Below are 21,659 nucleotides of genomic sequence, written 5' to 3'. Positions count from 1 at the left end.
GAGCACTGGAACTTTCAATTTAAGGCTGAATGCTCGCTTTTCTGACCCTTTAGGTCACATATTTCGATACAATCACTTCTGGGGAAAAAAATTAAAACAAAATCACAACCGTGATCTATCTCCTGGCAAAAACAGCAAAATTCCAGATTTTGGCAAATAGGAGCCAGAAACTTCTCTGATACTCTATTTCTAATGGTGTGATTTTCATTAAGATTTCTTTAATTTTAGAGGGTGCTTACCCCCTATCACAAACATCACGCAAATTTCCACGAGTTCGTAACTTTTGATGGGCTAAACTAAAATTTGATGATTCTTATACATGTGGAATCATTATAAGAGCTGATTCTTTTGATGTATCTATTGATACTGAAATTCCGTTTTTTAGAGTTTAGGTTGCTATTGAATCAAGTCGCTCATTACTTACAGTTCGTTACTACGAACTGTTTGATTAAATTAAAAGTTTTTTCAACTGAAAATAAGAAGCAACATCAAAATTTAAAATGAATAGAAAAAATTATGAACAGGAAGGTGGTTGCTAGTATTGACAGCACAATGACTTTAAGGATACACATAGGGGGTAAACCTGAAGTTGCTAGACCTTCAAGACGTTTTTACGTGTACCTGGGTCTTAAGCAACACTATAGCGCACCTTCAACGGTATAGTATTCCTACGTAATAGGGTTTTTTCTTTAATAACCTAAGGGTGTAGGGGGTAACCGTCAAGGCCCATTAAATCGGATTTCTTCGGATTTAACATCATAGGGTTTGGAATGTTACAAAATAGAGAGTGTTTTTTCTTCTTTGGGTATCATGTAATAGGGATTGCTTACTTTTGGTTGTTACATAATAGGGAGTGTTTTTCTTTGATTGTTACGTTATAGGGAATGTTTTCTTCAAGATGCAAGAGTTAATTAACTCAGGATTTCTATGGTTGCCACGTAATAGGGAACGTTTTCTAAGAGTCGCAGGTAATTGATACGTAATAGGACTTTCATGAGTCCGTTAGTCCAGTCAGGTCCGTTGTAACTAAGGGGGTAAAAACACGGGTTATGACATAATGACGTCATGACGGTAATGACGGTGCAAACTTGGGATGTGACGCAATCTTGCTTATCTTGATAGATATATTGGGGGTGACGTAATCTCACGTGACTTTGTAAATTTATGGGGAATGATATAATGGCGGTTAAAGCGTGGGGTGTTACGTAACGACGGTGCACACATGGGTTTCGCATGATACTTTAAGAGTTTTTTTCTTCGGGATTTCATTTTTCATCAGAATTTAGTTTTTTCTTTCAAGGCATTTTTTCTTCGGGATTTCATTGTCTTTCAAGGTGTTTTTTTTTTCATTTTCTTTCATGATGTTTTTTCTTCGGGAGCCTTTATAATCTAAAGGATTTTGTTGGTATTAGAAATCCAATATAAGACCAAAGATTTCCTAAGCCACCAGAAATGAGCGTTAGTCATGTGTACCAGCAATTTATTCATAATATTTTGATTTGAGGAATACTTTCTACATGACAACCTATTGCTCCCAAGGCGAATCCATTGTTCCCGCATACTATAACAATTAAATGACTGGCATCTTTCCAACCCTTTCCACAAGCGAACACAAGCATCCCAATGCTATTATTTTTTGGTCTATTAGATCTACCTGTATGTTAGAGTGTTAATAATTTCCTAAAGTGATCTACACCGGTTGAGTTACATAGCAGATGTTGCATAGCATTGGCTTTATATATTTCATTGCGTAAGTGAATATGTATAGAAGTTTTATCAAGGAACAAGTAACCTAAAGTACTAAGGCTTTTGTACATACAACTTTTATTGAGAAATACAAATTCCCAAACATTATTAAAACACAGAAAATGCTATTCAAACACAACAAGCAAAAAAACGCGAAAAAGTCTTATAATCTTACAAATTTCAATAATCCAATAAATTATACGCAAAAAGAACCATGAATTAAAGAAAGGTGGGAAGCGTACCATTTCAAGGGAGCGGGTTGTTATTAGAGATAAATTTAAGCTATGTTAAGAAGTATTTATGAGAGGTCTTAATGAAAATGCGTCGTTTCTAATTCCCTATCAGACGAAACTGAAAGAAAAAGAGACATATTTTAGTATTCGGTTGTTTTTGGTAGCTTTTAATGAAAGTGCCAAGTTTTTTTAGCCAAGACTATGCATATTCACGCCATGGTGACAATATGTGGCTATCCCATTCTAGCAAACAATTCCAGAGGGGGGTTGTTATTATAGGTCAAGCTTTATTTACGCTTTAGTTCACGTTTTACAAAGCTGCTATAAAAAAAATAAAGAAATTTGCCTTTTTAGATAGATGAAAGATCACGGATGCACTGTGCTATGGGACAGTCTTTTTGGCAAAAATAAATGTCTATGTTAACTGTTCTTTTGTAGGACTGCTTGCAACTCTAGAAATGGATACGCAACCGTGGGGCTTTACTGGCTCTGAAACCCGAGGCTTTGGGGCAGTCTGCCAAAAATAAATGTCTGTGCTACTGTTTTTTGGGGGACCACCAGCATGCTTTAAAAACAGATGGGCTATCGTACGCCATTACTGCATCTGAAAATCTAGGCTTAATATGCGCATAGATTTTAGATAATTCTAAATCAATTAACTATCACAGAGTTTTCACACAGTAGCTTTATAGCCTTCTTTTGGATAAAATTGTTGTTTGGTGCCAATAAAGGTTCTACTGTTTAGGGATACTCTTATTGGCTAAAATAAACAATTCAGTTAACCTCTATTTTGTAGGACTACCTAAACCTTTAGAAACGAATGCGCTACAGTATCGTGTTATTGACTCTGAAACTTGACACTCAGTATGCATATACTTTTTTGATAAGGGTAAATCAATTGACTATCTCAGAATTTTCACACAATAGCTTTTTTGGTTTTCTTTTGGGTAGAATTCTTTTTTTGCCCCCCCCAAAAAAATGGCTGAAAACACCTCTTTATTGTGGGAAGGCCTTTTCGACTAAAATTAACGTATTTACAGGTATTTTACAGGGCTAGCCGTACCGTTAGAAACTAATTTGCTAGAGTATGGCATTACTCCCTCTGAAAAAGGATTCTCATAGTAAGTATAGTTTTTCTAATCAATTGAGTATCTCAGAATTTTCAAACAAGATCAATGTATGTCAATTTTTTTATTGTCGGGAAGCTCAATATTTGTTCATTTTCTCATCATGAAACTTGTTGTGTTTTCATTTTAGCCTCATATAACTTGTTTTATTTTCATTTTATTTTGGTTTTGATTTTGATTTTTAGTTTTATTTTGATTTATCGAAAATTTATACGCATATTTAGCCTCAAGTTTTAGAGGCATTAACGCCGTATGGTAGCGTATTCGTCTTTAAAGGGTGCAGGTAGTATTACAAAATAAAAGGTTAACATAGACATTTATTTTATCCAAAAAGACTGTTCCACAGCACACATGCATCCGTGTTCTTTCTTCTAGCAAAAAAGCAAAATTGTTTATTTTTGTTTATAGTAGCCTTGTAAAATGTGAGCTAAAGTGTAAATAAAACTTGACCTATAATAACAACCCCCCCTCCCTGAAAATGCCACGAAGCAGCTTTTTCAGTTATTTTGGTGTGCAAAACAACAATTCTAGTCAAAAAAGTTTAAATACATATTGCGTGAAAATTCCAAGATAGCGGATTGATTTAGAACTATGGAGAATCTATATGCATATTGAGCCTCAAGTTTCAGAGCCACCCATGATCTTTATTGTGGCATAAAATTCAAATTTCTTTATTTTTGATTATAGGAGCCTTTCAAAACAATAACTAAGCGTAAATGAAACTTCAAGTCCAATAACAAATCTATCTCCTCTGTAATTACTTGCTAGGGTGGGCTAGCAACATATTGTAACGTTGGCCTGAATATGCATTGTCTTGGCTCAAAGAAACGTGGCATTTTAATTAAAAGCTCTCAAAAACAACGGAATGAAAAACATGTCTTTTTCCTTGCAGACACGTCTAGAAGAGTAATATAAATTATGTATTCTCATTCAGAACTCTCATAAATACCTCTGTAAATGGCTTAAATTAATCTATAATAACAATCCACTCCCTGAAAATGGTTACTAGGGCTCCCACCTTTCTTTAATTTATGGTTCTTTTTGCTCATATTAAGCTTTTTTCAAGTTTTGTTTTTCGTTTGTGGTGTTTTAAGTGCTTTTTCTGTGTTTTAATAATGCATGTAACTTTTTTTATATCAATAAAAGTTGTATATACAAAAGCCTTAATTCTCTATATTACTTGTTCAAGGATAAAACTTCAAAACATAATCATTTACGCAATAGATAATCTAAAGCCGATGCTATGTAACATCTACTATGTAACTCAACTTGTCTAGATCATTTTAGAAAATTAATAACACTGTAACATACAAGTGTATCTAATAGACCGAAAATCAATAGCATTGGGACGCTTATACTTACATGTGGAAATGGTTGGAAACATGAGAATCAATTAATCTTTCTAGCATGCGGGAACAGTGGATTTTCCTTGCTGGCAATATGTTATCATGTCTGATCATTGGGGAAATCTCTGGTGTTACACTTGAATCATAATGTGGACAAAAATCTTCTGATTATAAAGGATCCCTGAGAAATAATCATTAAAGGGAATGAAAACTAAAAAAAATTGAAAGAAAATGAAATCTTAAAGAAAAAAAATGCTTCGAAATAAAAAAATTTAATCCTGAAGAAAATGAAACCCAGAAGATAATCTCTTTTTGTAACAATATTATGTAACACCCGTGTTTGCACCGTCGTTTAATAACACCGCACGTGTGCACTGCCATCAAATCTTTCTCAATAAATTGACTAAATCATGTAAGATTACGTCACTCCCATTAGATCTATCAAGTCACGCAAGATTTCGTCTCACCCCATTTATGCACCATCGTTACGTCACTCCCGTGTGGGTGCCCCCCAGTTGCCCCCTCAGTTACAACCAAGTATTCCCTGCTTGACAAACTGACTCTAAGAAGTTATATTTAATAACAAGCAGCTCCGTCTCTTAGAAAATATTTCCTATTATGTAAAACCATAGAATTTCTCAAGTAATTAATACCTCCATCTAAAAGTAAATATTCCCTATTACTTAATAATCAAAGAAAAATACTTCCTGTTACGTAACAGCAGAAAGTAAGCAACTCCTATTACGTGATAGCCAAAGAGCAAAAAAATACTCCCTATTATGTAACATTACAAACCAAATGATGTAATTCAAAAGAAATCCTGATTTTGAGGGCCATGAAGGTTTGTTTCCCCCTTCACTCTTGATTTTCTCAGAAAAAACACCTCATTTTATGTAGATGTACTATACTGTTACAGGTGTGATAGTCAAACAGTTCGTGGTAACGAACTGTAGTTCGGCTCAATAGTAACCAAAACTCTAAAAAATGGAATTTTGATACCAATTGTTAAATCAAAAGAATCGCATTTTAATGCTGATTTTAAATATATAAGTTTCATCAAGATCAGTTATACCCATCATAAGTTACGAGCCTGAGAAAATTTGCCTCATTTTAGAAAATAGGAGGAAACACCCCCTAAAAATCATACAATCTTAACGAAAATCACACCATCAGATTCAACGTATCAGAGAACCTTATTGTAGAAGTTTCAAGTGCCAATCTACAAAAATGTGGAATTTCGCATTTTTGCCAAAAGACAGATCATGGATGCGTGTTTATTTGTTTTTTTGTTTGTTTTTTTCCCAGGGGTGATCGTATCGACTGAGTGGTCCTAGAATATTGCGAGAGGGCTCATTCTAATGGGAATTAAAAGTTCTAGACTCCTTTTCAAGTAACCAAAAAAAACGAAAATCAAAAGATTGTTAATGTCTAGTTGTTTTTGTGCATAAACTGACAGCACACTATTTTGTGATCAAACAGTTCGTGGTAACGACCTGTAGTAAGGAGCGACCCGGCTCAATAGTAACCGAAACTCTAAAAAATGGAATTTTGGTACCAATAGTTACTTCAAAAGAGCCGCATTTTAATTCTGATTTTAAATATATAAGTTTAATAAGTTTAGTCTTACCCATCAAAAGTTACGAGCCTGAGAAAATTTGCCTCATTTTAGAAAATAGGGAGAAACACCCTCTAAAAGTCACAGAATCTTAACGAAAAGCACACCATGGCATTCAGTGTATCAAAGAACCTCACTGTAAAAGTTTCAGGCTCCTATCTACAAAAATGTAGATATTCATATTTTTTGCCTTTTGGTGCGTGCGTGTTCATTTGTGTTTTTTTCCAGGGGTGATCATATCAACCCAGAGGTCCTACTCACCATAGTCGAAAAACCCAATAACTATGTCTTTAGGGACGACTTACTTCTCCGCAGTCTCCGTGGGAGGGGCTGCAAGTTACAAAATTTGACCTGTGTTTACATATAGTAATGGTTACTGGGAAGTGTACAGACGTTTTCAGGGGGATTTTTTGCTTTAAGGGGAGAATAAAGGGGAGATTATGTGGGAGGATATTTCCATGGAGAAAATTCTCATGGGGGAAGAGAATTACAATGAAGGGGGCGCAGGTTTTTCTAGCATCATTTGAAAAAACAATGAAAAAATAAATCGGAATTTTTTTTCATAAGGAGCAGCATTAAAACTTAAAACGAACAAACATTATTACGTATATGAGGGGTTTACCTCCTCGTAATACTTCATTCTTCACGCTAAAGTATATTTAGAAATTTCAACTATTTATTCTACGGCCTTTATGATTCAGAGGTCATTCTTAAGGAATTGGGACATTTAAGCTTTAGTGTAAAGAGCGAGGTATCGACGAGGGTTGAACCCCCTCATATACGCAATAAAAACGTACGAATATAGAAGTTCGTTACGTAAGTTAATTCGTAAGTTACGTATAATTTTTACCAATGATAACGTTTTCAAAAATTAAAAGTTCTAGTTGCCTTTTTAAGTAATCAAAAAATTGGAGGAGAACTAGGCCTCCTCCCTCATTCCTTTTTTCTCAAAATCTTCCGATTAATTGCAATTAATTAATATAAAAATTTTGTTTTAATTATTGATGTGCGGAGAGCCAAGATCAAAACTTGCATTAATTCAAAATGGTCCAGAAATTAAATAAAAAAACAAGTTTTTTAAATTAAAGAAAAGAGCAACATTAAAACTTAAAACGAACAGAAATTACTCCGTATATGAAAGGGGCTTTTCCTCCTCAGCGCCCCGCTCTTTACGCTAAAGTTTCTTACCGTTTTAAAAAGTAGAGTTAAGAGAAAGAGTCAAACTTTAGCGTAAAGAGCGGGGCGTTGAGGAGGAAAAGCCCCTTTCAAATACGGAGTAATTTCTGTTCGTTTTAAGTTTTAGTGTTGCTCCTTACTTTCATTAAAAAAAATTTTATTTAATATTGAGTAGGAGCCATGTGCGCGTACTAATCCCTTGAGGGACTAGCAACTTAAGATTGACCCCCTATGTGTCTCCTTAAAGTCACTATGCTGTCACTACCGTTGCACCCTCCTCAATACTTCGCTCTTTACGATACAGTTTGACTTTTCTTCCGAATTCTTTAAGAGCAGTAAAAGTGGAATAGTTCACAAGAGCAGTAAAAGTAGAATAATAAGATTTTTTTAGTTTTTATAAAAATTTATAGCCAGCAATCACCGAATAAACAAGCGAAGAATTTTTTATGCGACAGAAATCCATTTCTTTTTTTGAAAAAGTTTTGAATTTACAGATAACACTCAACTACTATTTTTGACGTGATGTGTCGTATTTGGTATTTCGAATTTGGTACTTTAAGTCAATATGATTAAAAGAATATATATATATATATGTTAATTAATGTTCAATGTTTGTATTTATGGGAGAAACTGAAGCATAATCATAGAATAATGATTCTTTCGACCAATTTGAAACCAATACCTATAGAAGAAGAAGATGATGATCATATTAATTCAGGGCTAAAGCTTGTAAAATTTACAACATCAAAGCTAGCAAAAATTGTATTGTCAATGAAAAGCAAAATATTCCTTGTTTTCATTTTGTTAAAATTCAAAATTTTTTATACTTTTCTTAGCCCCTTAATTTTACTGTGTAGTCACTTGTTTTATGGGAGAAATTGAAGCATAATCATAGAATAATGATTCTTCCGACCAATTTGAAATCAATACCTATAGAAGAAGAAGGTGATGATCATAAAATTCAAATTTACTTTGTAGTCACTTGTTTTAGAGGGCAATCGCTATGCCTGGTTTTTTATCAAGAGCCGAACAGAATGTGTAAGCTTGTAACAAATTACTGAAATTATTTTTAGATATTTATTGAGTATATTTCTTTTCTTTTTCAAATACTATACTTAAAAAAAAGAATGAATGGTGATTTCGCACATACCAGTCTTGGTCACAACGTATACTGCCGTAAGACCTTTTGATTGAACAATTGACGCTGGCATAAGTCTACCTGTTCTGGGTCGAACCCGTGGACTAAGAGCATCCAGAGCTGTTTCATCTCCAGCAATGGCAGCTTTAGCTAATTCACTGAAAATTAATATCAGTTATTTTAAATTTTTTTTTAGCTCGGAAAAGTAAGGAAAATTTACATTTAGTCAGAAAATTTAATGAAAAAAGTGGGTAACTTTATCTAAGTGGTCTAGGTCTGTTCTACCTTGACTTTTACTAGATAAGGACCTTAATAAAGATAATTTCGCAAACTAGGTTGGACTGCCATAATAAATAAAAAAGACAAAGAAAAGAAAATTGAGGATAGGGTTTTATACAGCCAACGAAAAAACTAGACGGTACAATTTGAATGTTTTGGGAGGACAACCACTTCCCATCTTCACCACTATATAAGAAAGTTTCAGAAAAACATGTTGAAACTTTCTGAATGTCAAACCGGCTTTAAATAAAATGATAAGAACAATGTGGTCCAGGTCTGTTCTAGCTTGACTCTTACTAGATAGGGACCTTAATAAAGATAGTTTCGTAAACTACGTTGGACTTCCATAACAAATAAAAAAAGACAAAGAAAAGAAAAATGAGGACAGGGTTTTATACAGCCAACGAAAAAACTATACGGTACAATTTGAATATTTCGGGAGGCCAACCACTTCCCATCTTCACCGCTATATAAGAATGCTTCAGAGATACATGTACAAACTTTCTGAATGTAAACAAAACAAACTGACTTTAAATAAAATGATAAGAACAATATGGAACGCAAAAGAAAAGGAACTAAGAACCCAAATTTGAAGTATTAAAAAACATAACAACACGGAAAACAGAATAAATACTTCTTTTCGTTATTGCTTTCCGCGTTATTGGCTTTTGCATCTTACTTATATTCGGTTTGTTTCAATTGCATTTACTTCTAAAAAGTTTTGTTTACATTTAAGTTCAAAGCGTCTGATCATGTTTCCTTGAATCTTTCTCATATAGCGCTGTAGTTTGACGTAGGTCACTAAAATATCCGAAATTCGGGGCTTCCAGAGCTAACAATAACCAGAAAATATCATTTTGTAAATCAAAACACAAAGCAGCATCAAAAGAGCTTGAAGGTTTTTATTACTAATTACGGAGATATGTAATAGGGGTTATTCCTTATCTTATTCAGCCATAACGACTTAAGTCTAGTTAGAATAAAAGTAACCACAAGCTTAATTTGAATAAACATCAGATTGAAACTACAAGGCGGCCAAAGAGGAGGACGTAACTACTGATATATGTGTAATAGCAACTGACTAGATCCAGCGGGTACAACTGAGCCCTAAATTGAGAATGTTATTTTACGACTTACTTAGGGTGCTATTTCAGTTTCAAATGCATTTCCTTTATAAGAAGAATTTAACAAAACTACACACTAAAACATTTTTTATTAACTCAAGTTAAATTTAGAGAAACTACAAACCCCCGATCCAAAAATTTCACACAGTGAACAGTAGTAAGGAGCCATAGTAGTAACAAGAGGTTTAAATTTACTCAGAGGCGAGCCGTAGGTTTCGGCACACAGGTGCATAAGGAATGTATTTACTAAAAATAGATCCATGGGCCTCGGTTAATTGGGCATGACTTGAACGAAAGTTAAATTAAATAGGGATTCATTTGAATGGGGGTTCAGTTAGTGAGTATTGAATTGGATAGGGGTTTATTTGGCAGTTTTCATGGCCTGGTGATATTTGTTGGCATATCTTGAAAATTTGGCAGCTTTTGGGATTCTATCAAATTCTGCTACTGACTGCTTTGTAACTTTTTCCGTACCTGCTCATTACGAGTTCTAAAAACCCGGCATCATATCATCAATTGTAAATTTTTTTCTAAGACTGTTTCTACTAGATAAGGCCGTTTATAACGGTTTTTGAGTTCATCTGTAGTACTAGAACTTATATTGAATCATGGGTTGACTGCAACATAGGTAATAAATATATAAGTAAAAAGCATACGCTATGTCATTTCTATGATCACTCAGCGAACCATCCACTAAAACAGCATCCGTCAATGCTTCAGGTGCTTCATATTTTGTAAGCACTTGCATTTGCACACCACCTACGACTCTCCAAAAAGTCACCAGTCCATCCTAAAAAAGTAGAAGGAATAAAATTGATTTAAAGTAGTTCAAAAGACGTAAGTGATCAAGTGCCAACATGATTCTTTCTTTTGCTAAACCTGCGAGTTTGCTGTCAACCCTACGGGTACCTTTTCATCTCCTGTGTACCAATGATCATTCTAGTATCTATAATCGTCAATCAAACCCTTACTATCTTTAATTCATTTCATGGATATAGCAAGCTGAAGAAATGGCATCTCATACACGTCCGGCATAGTACTCAAAAATCAACAAGGAAACGCAATGCTATGCAAGAGAAAGTTGAAGTTAAATAATTCTGGCTTAAAAATTGGGCTGCTTGTGGTCGAACAGCTGGTGATAGAGTTTATGACATTAAATAATACCTGAACATTAACATAAGCTTCACTTGCGTGCTGTTCGGCTATCAGGTAAAAATTCTCAGAAGAATAAAGTGAATAAAAAAAAATATTGAAGTCAGCCAAGTTTTCGTTGACAGGTTGAAGTGATAATATAGCTCGTCCTTCTTAAATTGTACGCTACTCAAGGATTTTTCCCTAAGTTAGTCACTCTATACGTAAATACGTACTCTATACGTTTTTTTTTCTTTTTGCCTGATAAAATGTCACCACGTTCTGTAAGCTAGGGAAGCGTGACTTTGAATTGGAAGTCCGCTGTTTTCAGAGGTATTAAACGTTTGGAAGCCAATTCTGTTAATCTTGATGGTACTGTTGTTTTTAACTCAGTCCCTAATTCGCTTGACCTTGTTTCGCATTTTCACTAATATTTTTTCAAATATGTACTTCAAGTTCATCGGTGTCCAATTTGTTTCTATGCGATAGCGCAACTTCACTTAACGGTTGATTAAGTAGACAAGACATATAACGATTGTTTAATTAGTGAAGGAGATATTGCAGCAATGGCAGATTTTTCAATTACGCTGAACAAGATAGTTTTCTCAGAATTTTGACTCGATATGTTTTGGAAATTGTTTCAAAAATGGGCGTGGGGGACTTGTTGCGCACTAATCACTTTAGACTAATAAAACGGGCACTAGCCCTTTAAATTTCCAATCGACTGAGCCATTTCAGAAGTTTCTACGACAACAAATGTTCATCTAAAAAAATTTGTCAGATGCATTTCGGGAACATAAGAGTTTTGAGGGTGGGGTTTATCCACTCTCTGATCACTCTAAATCTTGAAAATGGCACTAGAGCTTCTGATTATACATGAAATCAGACCCCTCCGAAGTTTTTTAAGATTACCCTTTCTATATATACATTATATGCCCCCAGGGCACAACTTAGATCTTTTGCCCGGAGGGATGTGAGGGTTGGGGGTTTCATCCTGATTGATTAAGTAGACAAGACCTATAATGATTGTTTAAGTAGTGAGGGAGTTATGGGAGTAATGGCAGATTTTTCAATTACGCTGAACAAGATGGTTTTCTCAGAATTTTGACTCGATATGTTTTGGAAATTGTTGGAAAATGGGCATGGGGGGCTTGTTGCGCACTAATCACTTTAGACTAATAAAACGGGCACTAGCCCTTTCAATTTCCAATCGATTGAGCCATTTCAGAAGTTTCTACGACAACAAATGGTCATCTAAAAAAATTTGTCAGATGCATTTCGGGAAAATAAGAGGTTTGAGGGTGCGGTTTATCCACTTTCTGATCACTCTAAATCTTGAAAATGGCACTAGAGCTTCTGATTACACATCCAATCAGACCCCTCCGAAGTTTTTAAAGATTACCCTTTCTATATATACATCATATGCCCCCAGGGTACAACTTAAATCTTTTGCCCTGAGGGATGTGAGGGTTGGGGAGTTTCATCCTGAAAGACATAATTTCCGGACATTTAAATTACATTGAACAAAATAGCCATCTCAAAATTTCTATTGGAAGTGTTGGGGAAAATGGTGGTTGTGAGAGGAGGTTAGTTGTTTTCCCATTATATTTTCCAAAAGAATGACTACAAAGAAGGGCACTGGCCTTTTCAATTTCCACAAGAATGGGGTGTTTTTGAAGTTTATGTGTCAACAAATGGCCATCTCAAAATTTCTATCTGATGCATTTCGGAAAAATACGAGGTGGGGGGTTCCCACCCTCTGATCAAACTGAATCTTAAAAAGTTCAATTTTTAAGAATCTTAAAAAAATTTCTTATAAAATGATAAAAAACTTGTTCAAAACATAGGAAAGCAATCCTTCATAGAGAATTTCTAGAGAAGTTTTCTTGGAGAGTGGTATAAACTTGTTCAAAACATAAGAAATTAGTCCTCCTTAAAGAATTTTTATGACATTTTCCTAGAGAATGATATAAACTTTTTCAAAACATAGGAAAACAGTCCTTCTTAGAGAATTTTTAGGGATGATTTCATAGAGAATAATATAAACATGTTCAAAATATAGGAAAATAATCCTTCTCAGAGAATTCTTAGAGATTTTTCTTAGAGAATTATATAAACTTGTTCGAAACATACGAAAATAATGTTTCTTAGAGAACTTTTAGAGATGTTTGCTTAGAGAATGATATAAACTTGTTCAAAGCATAGGAACCCAGGGTGCGAAACGTTGGTTGCAGGTACCTGGGTTAGTTATAGGTGGGTTGCATGTACCCATGCTGTGGGAGGTGGTAATTTCAGTGGTCAAGGACTATTTTCCTATGTTTTGAACACGTTTTTATCATTCTCTAAGAAAATACCTCTAGAGAATCTCTAAGAAGGACTATTTATCCATGTGTTGCACATGTATATATCATTTTCTAAGAAAATATCTCTAAAAGTTCTCTAAGAAGGATTATTTGTCCATGTTTCGAACAAGTTTGTACCATTCTCTAACAAAACAACGCTAAAAATAATCTAAGAATGGCTATTTCCCTATGTTTTAAACAAGTTCCTATCATTCTTTAAAAAAGCATCTCTAAAAATTCACTAAGAAGGACTATTTTCCTATGTTTTGAACAAATTCACATCATTTTATAATAAAACATCTCTATGAAATCTCTAAGAATGACTATTTGTCTGTGTTTGGACTAGTCTATATCATTCCCTAGGAAAACATCCCTATAAATTCTCTAAAAATTCTCTAACATTTGCATTAGAAAGAATTTCCCTAATTAAAATATTAGGGAGGCTTTCATGGTTCAGCTGTTTAGCACACCATTTGTTTAAGGAGAAATCTCTTTCGATTCCTAAAGTGGACAAAAAAATTTGGAACATAAAGGTTCCTTGAGGAAAAAATCTTGAAGAAAATGAAAATTTCGAAAAAAAATCCATGAAAGAAAAAAACATTTTGAAAGAAAAATGAAATCTTGAAGAAAAAATATCTTCAAGTATTACATAATAGCTACGCGTGCATTGCTATTACGTAACACCCCTTATGTGTGCCCTCCTCCGTTACAAGCGGGGATTCCCAATGGGCCCTTGAAGAAACAATCAATGCAAGAATGCCTCATCCTTAACACAAGTAGACATTCCGTATTATGTAAGAACCAAAGAAATATGTAAGAAAAACTTCTTGACGAAAAATGTCTTAAAAAACGTCTTGCAAAACGTCTCGAAGAAAAATGTCTTAAAACATCTTGAAATATTTTGAAATGTCTTGAAAAAAGCCTTGAAGAAAAATAGTTTTGAAACGTCTTAAAAACGTCTTGAAACGTTTTGAAACATCTTGACAAAAGCCTTGAAGAAAAATATCCTAGGAAATGTCTTGGAATGTCGTGGAACTTCTTGAAAACGTCTTGAAAAATGTTTTTAAAAAAATTCTTGAAGAATTTCTTCAAGAAAACACTCACTGTTCTTTCTGTAACGCGTACGTTTGCATCTTGACTGTTGATCACAGAACTGTAACAACTCCTATTCCATAACACCTAAATGAAACATGATTTGATGAGGGGCTTCTGAAGGTTATTTCTTGGCCCTCGTTGGTTTTTAAACAATCAAAGAAATTATCATGTAACGTTTGCATTTTGACTAGGGGATCCTGAAGGTTCCTCCTTTGCCCTCACGGATTTGACAACAATCAAAGAAAAAACTCTCTGTTATGTAACAGATACCTGCGTCTTTTAGATAACATTCCCTATTATGCAACAAGCACCTACATCTTAAAAAACAACGACACCTACGTCTTGAGGTAAACGCCGTTTAGATTCTTCATGATTTTAAATCATTAAGCAAGAAAAGAGTAGCTGCTATGGGTCTCGTTAAATCTGATGTTAGGTCACTACTGATGTCAATCATATGAAAAATGTTTTTCCAAAATTAGGCTCTAAATGAATTTCCCCTAAGCTATGAACTATTTAGACCATCTATTCTGGTCAAAAAATTAGCACCAATTTTCAGCCTTATTTTGCACATATGCTCCTTCCTTCACAAATGCAGCACGTTAGTTCCAAAGTGATTGCAAAGATGACAATTTTTCTTTCCATTTCTTTTTGTCTTAGTTTATTGAAACCCTATAAGTTTAATTCCAAGCATTCGTCTAAAAACAATTATTTTGCACTTTTTCCTAAGTTATTATGATTTACCTAAATTCCTTTTAATGGGAATTTTGTATGAATAAACCCTATCCCAATCTCATAGAATCACAGGTTCGATACAATCGCCCCCGGGAAAAAGATTTCGAAGGTCTTGACCTATCTAGATCGTTTCTTTTTCACGCCAGAAAATGTTAGTTTGCTATTTTTTTAGAAAACATCGTGCCATTTCTGACAAAAAATACAAACAAACATATATTTACAGGTATTGCTCTCTTAAAGAAAGTAGATATTGTCGATAAATTTATAAAAAAATGGATCAAAAAAGAAATATACCTGTTGTTATGGTTGATTTATATATTTTTATGAACAAAATTAACCATGCAAAGAAAGCAGAAATTACTTAAGACCCTAATACAGCTGATCAGCAGATTAGAATCTTTCCATTTTTTTGCAATATCTACATGCCACGTTACAAAATTGTTGCGTTGTACATCTACAATGCTACAAAGAATAAAATGTTAGATGACAAAAATAAGTCCCCCATACAGGTGATCAGCATAATAAAAATTTTACTATTGTTTTTTTTTTCTTGCAACATCCTAAACAAAATGAAAACGATTGACGGGTAATTCGAGTTTGTTATTTTAAAAGAGTGGAGATTTGACTTATGATGTCAAATTCAAAATAGAAAAATGGATGAAGGTCCTGGTATCTCTAAAAGGGGTTTGTATCTCAAGACATGAAATGAAAGTCATTTATTTGATGGATTAATTAAAAACACTTCATTTTCTCAACTTGTAGAAGAATTAAAGTGAAAGTAGAGAAGAAACAGTATACCTTCTTGCTTTTTGGCAAGCAGCCAAACAAACAGTAACCTTGGAATGTATTTGTTAGGTATTTTTGTCTTGATGTCCTAATTATAAATTTTTGGGATTACAATCTTTTGATTATTATTATCAACTAGTTTTGAAAATCTGGTTGTGAATGATGTTATTTTTTAGATCATAATATTAGGTTACGTTTTTAACGCTTGAATTGAGAATCTTGCTACAGAATGAGGTTTTCAAATTGAACGTTAAAGTGCACAAGGGACATTCGAGTTTTGCTGATTTTGAAAAGCACCTTTTTTGAAAAAATAGTGATACACGAGTAAACAGTATTCAATAATGAATAGCTGGGGCAAAAAATGAAACTGGTTTTATGTATAGTTGAATCAACATATTTATGTAAATTGACACAAATCATCAGTAATCAAAGCCAAATTCAAAATTCAGACCGTTTTATAAACATTTTAGTTCTATTGACGATTGAACGTCCTGTAGTGGCGCAGTGGGTTTGACCTTAGATTGGTAATACGGGCCCTAGAGATCGAATCATGCTGCAGGAATGCACTGCAGGGCCGACGCAGGGACCTTAGTAGTCAATAAGCGTCGTTAATCCGATACAATTGACAATTGAACTGTTTGACACTATCTCCTAGACATCTGCCTAGTTTGGAACTGGTAACATTCAATTATGTTTTACTCTTACTAGGCTATTCAGATTTATGGTCCCTGTAAAAGTGCGATTTCACAACAAGCCTGCAACCGTGCCCTGAAGGTCAAGATACTGGTATCATTGGATTCGTTTTAGATGTACTTATTTATTGAATCACAATTACGATGTTACATAGACTTTTTCTTAGAAAGTGATCTATACCTGTTGAAGAACTAGAAAATTTTTACCATTTTCGAATGTTTTTGCCATAATTTCTTTTGCATTTATCAGTCTAAGAAATACAAAGCAAATTTAAGAAACATAATTCAGTAGATGGATAAAGCTGGATCGCAGCCACCAAATGACATTAAATTTGTCCAAGTTAAAACACAGAAAAATAACACACCAAAACATTCTGAGTTAAACATAACTCTTAAGTCTATAAGTCACTAGGTTTTACGTCAAAATAAGACCTACTAAATTAAATTAAAAGCTCTACAAAGTTGTTGTTAAGTTTCACAAACATTTAACTTAGCATCTAGCATTATAATCTTTTCTGAAACACTGGCTAAATTGAGAGCTCGTGGATCAAGCTATTCTTTTACTTTTGATTCGAAACTAAACCAAATTCGAAACCGAAACTTCTCTCAAAACTTCTCAAACTTCTAGCGAAAAAAAGATATCACAAACTTGTATAAGGAACATAAGCTTTAAGGATATGAATTTTGTACCTGATCAGCTGACACTATTCTTGATCCTAGGCTATTCCACTTCAGCATGAATATTGGCACAGAGCTAAAATCATTGATAACTTTTACCGATATCTCCCCTTCACAGTCGAGAAGATTCAATTCGCTTGAGCGCCAGTAAAGCAGGAGAAATGTACCCGTTGGATGCCAGCATAACTTCAATATTTCGTCATTATTCCGGTGTAAAATGCTGGCTTTCTAAAAGAAGTTTAAGCTTGTAATTTTGGCTACCTTTCCCACTATGGAAACAACTGGTAGAGGGTATAACCAGTGTGGATTTTACTTCAGAAGCAAATTTATTTACACCCTTTGACTCAAGTGACCATTGCACTGTTTTAACGTGAGCAGCTTTCATAAGGAGTTTATCAAAGCCTGATAAGTGAATAATGAGCATAAATGAACGCCTATACTTATCTTTAGTTACTTATTTGTTTATTTGAAACCCGTCATGGAAAGAATAAAAAAGACAGGGCATAAATAAAAGAAAAGACAATAAACTCAAACCAAACAGTTAGATATACAGCAAGCAAGTTTAGTTCGAAGGTGTCTGATAAAGTATTTATTGGAAATAGTATTTTTGATGTAAAGATTTATTGGGGCTCTGAGTAATGTTCAGAAATTCAAGTACGATTACTCCAAAAAGATCCTTGTGGTCTTTATGGAACATTGTTAACAGTTTATTTGATGAAAGGAATTAACGGCTAAATTTGAACTGTAAATGCTTTTCTTTTTCTATTCAACTGTAAGTATGTGATTTCAAAAGTTATGAGCGTTTTTAGGACCAATTTAAAAAAAAAATAATAATAACAGAGAAAGCATAGTAAAAAAGGTTTCTTTCACTTTCGAGTCTCCTGGGTTAAGGGTCAACACATTGTTCATGTAATGTGCTAAGACCCATGTTGTGTTTAATTCTTGAGTCAGGAATCCTACTACAGAGGGAGGAATTTTTTTTTTTTTTTTGGTCTTCATTCTTAACCTCAATACGTTGACTTGATTGGTTTTTCCTGTTCTCCCATATCACATTTGGTTCTAAACATTCTTTGAAGTAGTAAGGCTCAGAGGATATTGTTTCCGAAAAAACACCTACAAAGTTTATTTTGATAAATGGAGTAAATTGAAAAATGGGATATCCTAAACGCTTCTAGAATTGCTGTTGCTCACTGAACAAGACACAACAAATATCTATAGTGTACACAAGGTTATTCTCCTTTTTACAATCAGTGGATAAATCAAATCTACTGGTTGTAAAGAGGAGAATTATCTTTTGGTATTTCTCCTCTCTACGAGGTTATTCTCCTCTTTATAATCAGTGGATAAATGAAATCTATATAACTACTACTATGGAAGTGTTAAGAACGTGAATTGTGTTTATTTATTTTGGTTGTTTTTTTTTTCTCTTTCTTTGTCCCATGTGTTTAATATGTCGTTTTTTTTTAAATGGTCTCCTTTAAAAAACAAAACTGTTCTTTCTTCTTTAAAATTTTTTCTCTCTGTTGAGAGAGGCAATCGGACGTGGAGCCAAAATATTTGGATTTTTATATTAATTAGTGTTTTGTTGTTCTTTTTGATTATTTCGCTTCTTCTTCCACTACCACATTTAAATTATACCCGTTTTTCTGTCTTAATTTTCAACTATGCTTTGGAGGTTTTTAACATAAGTGTAAGCTGACCTTTACTGTTGCAAAGAAACACGAGACTTCAAGTCAATTTTTCTGGTTCTCTATCCTGATTTACTCATACTTAATCCATGAAATAAACAAGCTGTTTTTAGAATCCTTCATGAATCCGATTTTATGGTCAAAATATTCAGCTACCCTTTATTTGATTTATTAAATCAGTAAAGCATAGCTTCTTAAGTTATTCTTAATGACAGTCATGTTGATTTATTTACCTGTGCCAATGAAAAATTTAGAAATTTCAATACAAGGCTGAAGCAAATTAGAAAACAATTTTTCATTTCCATTGTTCTTCCTAAGTCATGTTTTTCCATGTCGACCTCTAATTATCATTTTTACAAGATTTTTAATACTTGTTTATAAATTTTATTAGTATATTGAATATGCATCCTAGACCCACAATTTGTTTTCTATTTTTGTTGGTAGAGAAGTATTAGCCGAATATCCAGCTTTTGCGAGGATTTGAAGAATCATATCCATTTAATTCAATATTATTTTAACACATATCCATTTAATAAAATGACAGTAATAATTTGTTCTTCATTATTTTTTATTCAAATTTAGTAGCAATAACTATACCTCTATTTTCTTATCCAAAGTAAAGAAAAATTTCAGGTTATTCTCCCAGAATTAAGTTAAAGTAGAATATTCAAGTTTAGCTATCAACTTCCTCTATTTTAGCTTTCTAATCGCTTACCAAAATACAATATTGGTCTATTGACAAAATAGAAGAGGTTCAAGGTTTTAATTTAAACTTCTCTACAACACACACAATACAAAGAGGGTCAAGCCGGAGACACAAGGTCAATTGACAAGAACCTGGTATAATAATATAACACACCTTTTTTACAAAAAGACTAATTGCATAAAATAAACATTAATACTTCCATGACTTACCGATAGACAGAGCCCCTCCCACAAACCAACCGACACTAGGAATAATATAAAAATATGCATTTAAAATGATATTTATTACATTTGGAGGGTGAATTTACCTCTTGGGCTTTTGAGCTTGGGCATATTTCTTGAGAATTGAATAGGAATAACTCTGTTTGAATGCTACTTCGCTCTGAAGTTAAAGCACAAGCTAAGATGTCGAGTCGTGGATGCCATTCAATAAGTTGAGGAGTCCAGTCTTGTTTGAAGTTTTTTAAGTCCAAGATTTCGGCGTAGAATCGCATCTTTCAACTGTTCGTTGCAAATTTTTGTCCTATTTTTGGATAGTCTCTTCCTGCTGAAATCTTAATTATATAGAATACATAGAGTTAGTTTTTTAGGTTAGAAGCTATCTAAATACTAGGCTATGATGTGTGGTATTTTTTCCCATTATTAATTTAAGAAAACAAAATTTTTCTGAGGGAAGTAAAGAGAGAAACTGACACACTTAAAACGGACAAAAATTATTACTTCACAGTTTATCTAACATATATCAACAAAAATAGCAAAAATAAACCAATTAATTACATTTCCCTATATTTATGAGATTATATAAAACTAGCGCTTTACTTAAGACATTATGACCATTTCTAATAATATTGATACATAACTAGAAAATGGGAATTCTTTTTAAAGATAAATATATAGATAAAAAATGAATTAAAAATAGAGCTGTTTATCTTATCCAGTATACAGAATTGCAAACCAAGAAAGCATAAGGAAATAGTATGAAAAGACGGGCAAAGAGCACACTGGTTTGATCTCGAGATCAAATTACTAATTATTACTGTAATCAAATCAAATTACTTATTCAAATTATTCATTATATAACAAATTATATAACAAATTAACAACAAATTATCATAAATATTATAATTATTAATATTATATATTATAAATATTATAAATATTATATATATTACAAATACTATAAAGCATATTATTATAAAATATATTATTATTAAATAAATTGTAAGTATTATAAATATATCATAAATATTATAAATATTACATTATATAAATATAATTATTATAAATATTATAAAAAATTAACAACAAATATATAATAAACAAATATTGTTATATATTATATAACAAATTATTTATTATGTAATCAAATCAAATTATTAATCAAATTAATAATTATTCTGAAGTTGTTTCTTCTAAAGCGCCTGCCTGTATGGGGACACAATTCTAAAATTTGGGTGTTTAACTAAAAGTCATCCGGAAACTATACTAAGACATGTCGCTGATATATTTTTTGTTCTTTTTTCATGTTTATTAAATAAATAAAAAAATAGTTTTTTTGACTGAAAGTAAGGAGCGACATTAAAACTTAAAACGAACAGAAATTATTCTGCATATGAAAGGGGCTGTCCCTTCCTCAACACCTCGCTCTTTACGCTAAAGAGTTTAAAGAGCGAGGCGTTGAGGAGGGGACAGTCCCTTCCATATACAGAATAATTTCTGTTCGTTTTAAGTTTTAATGTCGCTCCTTACTTTCAATTTAAAAAAAAATTTAATTTCTGAACGTTTTTGAATTAATGTAAGTTTTGATTTTAGCTCACCGTGCATTAATGATTAAAACAAAATTCACAGATTAATTTCACTTTTATTTGGCTAAATTGCTTTCGCTAAATTTTCATCGGACAATTTTGAGAAAAGGGTGGGGGAAGGGGCCTAGTTGCCGTCCAATTTTTTGGATTATTTAAAAATGGAACTCGAACTTTTAATTTTCTTTACGAACGTGCTTATTAATAATAAATATACGTTACTT

General features: G+C 33.1%; 1 protein-coding gene across 1 annotated transcript in view; it reads right to left on the bottom strand.

The window, feature by feature from the left end:
- Positions 1–21,659, bottom strand: part of LOC136032921 (intraflagellar transport protein 140 homolog) — a 145,336-nt gene that overhangs the window by 117,288 nt on the left and 6,389 nt on the right. The window contains exons 2-5 of the mRNA XM_065713383.1: positions 19,942–20,187; positions 17,253–17,468; positions 10,441–10,574; positions 8,394–8,539 (exon numbers count right to left, since the gene is read on the bottom strand). Coding sequence (XP_065569455.1) covers positions 8,394–8,539; positions 10,441–10,574; positions 17,253–17,468; positions 19,942–20,127 — 682 coding nt within the window. The 5' untranslated portion in view covers positions 20,128–20,187. The remainder of the gene's footprint in view (positions 1–8,393; positions 8,540–10,440; positions 10,575–17,252; positions 17,469–19,941; positions 20,188–21,659) is intronic.

The sequence above is a fragment of the Artemia franciscana genome, chromosome 11, assembly GCF_032884065.1.
Source record: "Artemia franciscana chromosome 11, ASM3288406v1, whole genome shotgun sequence".
Taxonomy (NCBI): domain Eukaryota; kingdom Metazoa; phylum Arthropoda; class Branchiopoda; order Anostraca; family Artemiidae; genus Artemia; species Artemia franciscana.
This window is presented reverse-complemented; position numbering and strand designations above follow the sequence as displayed.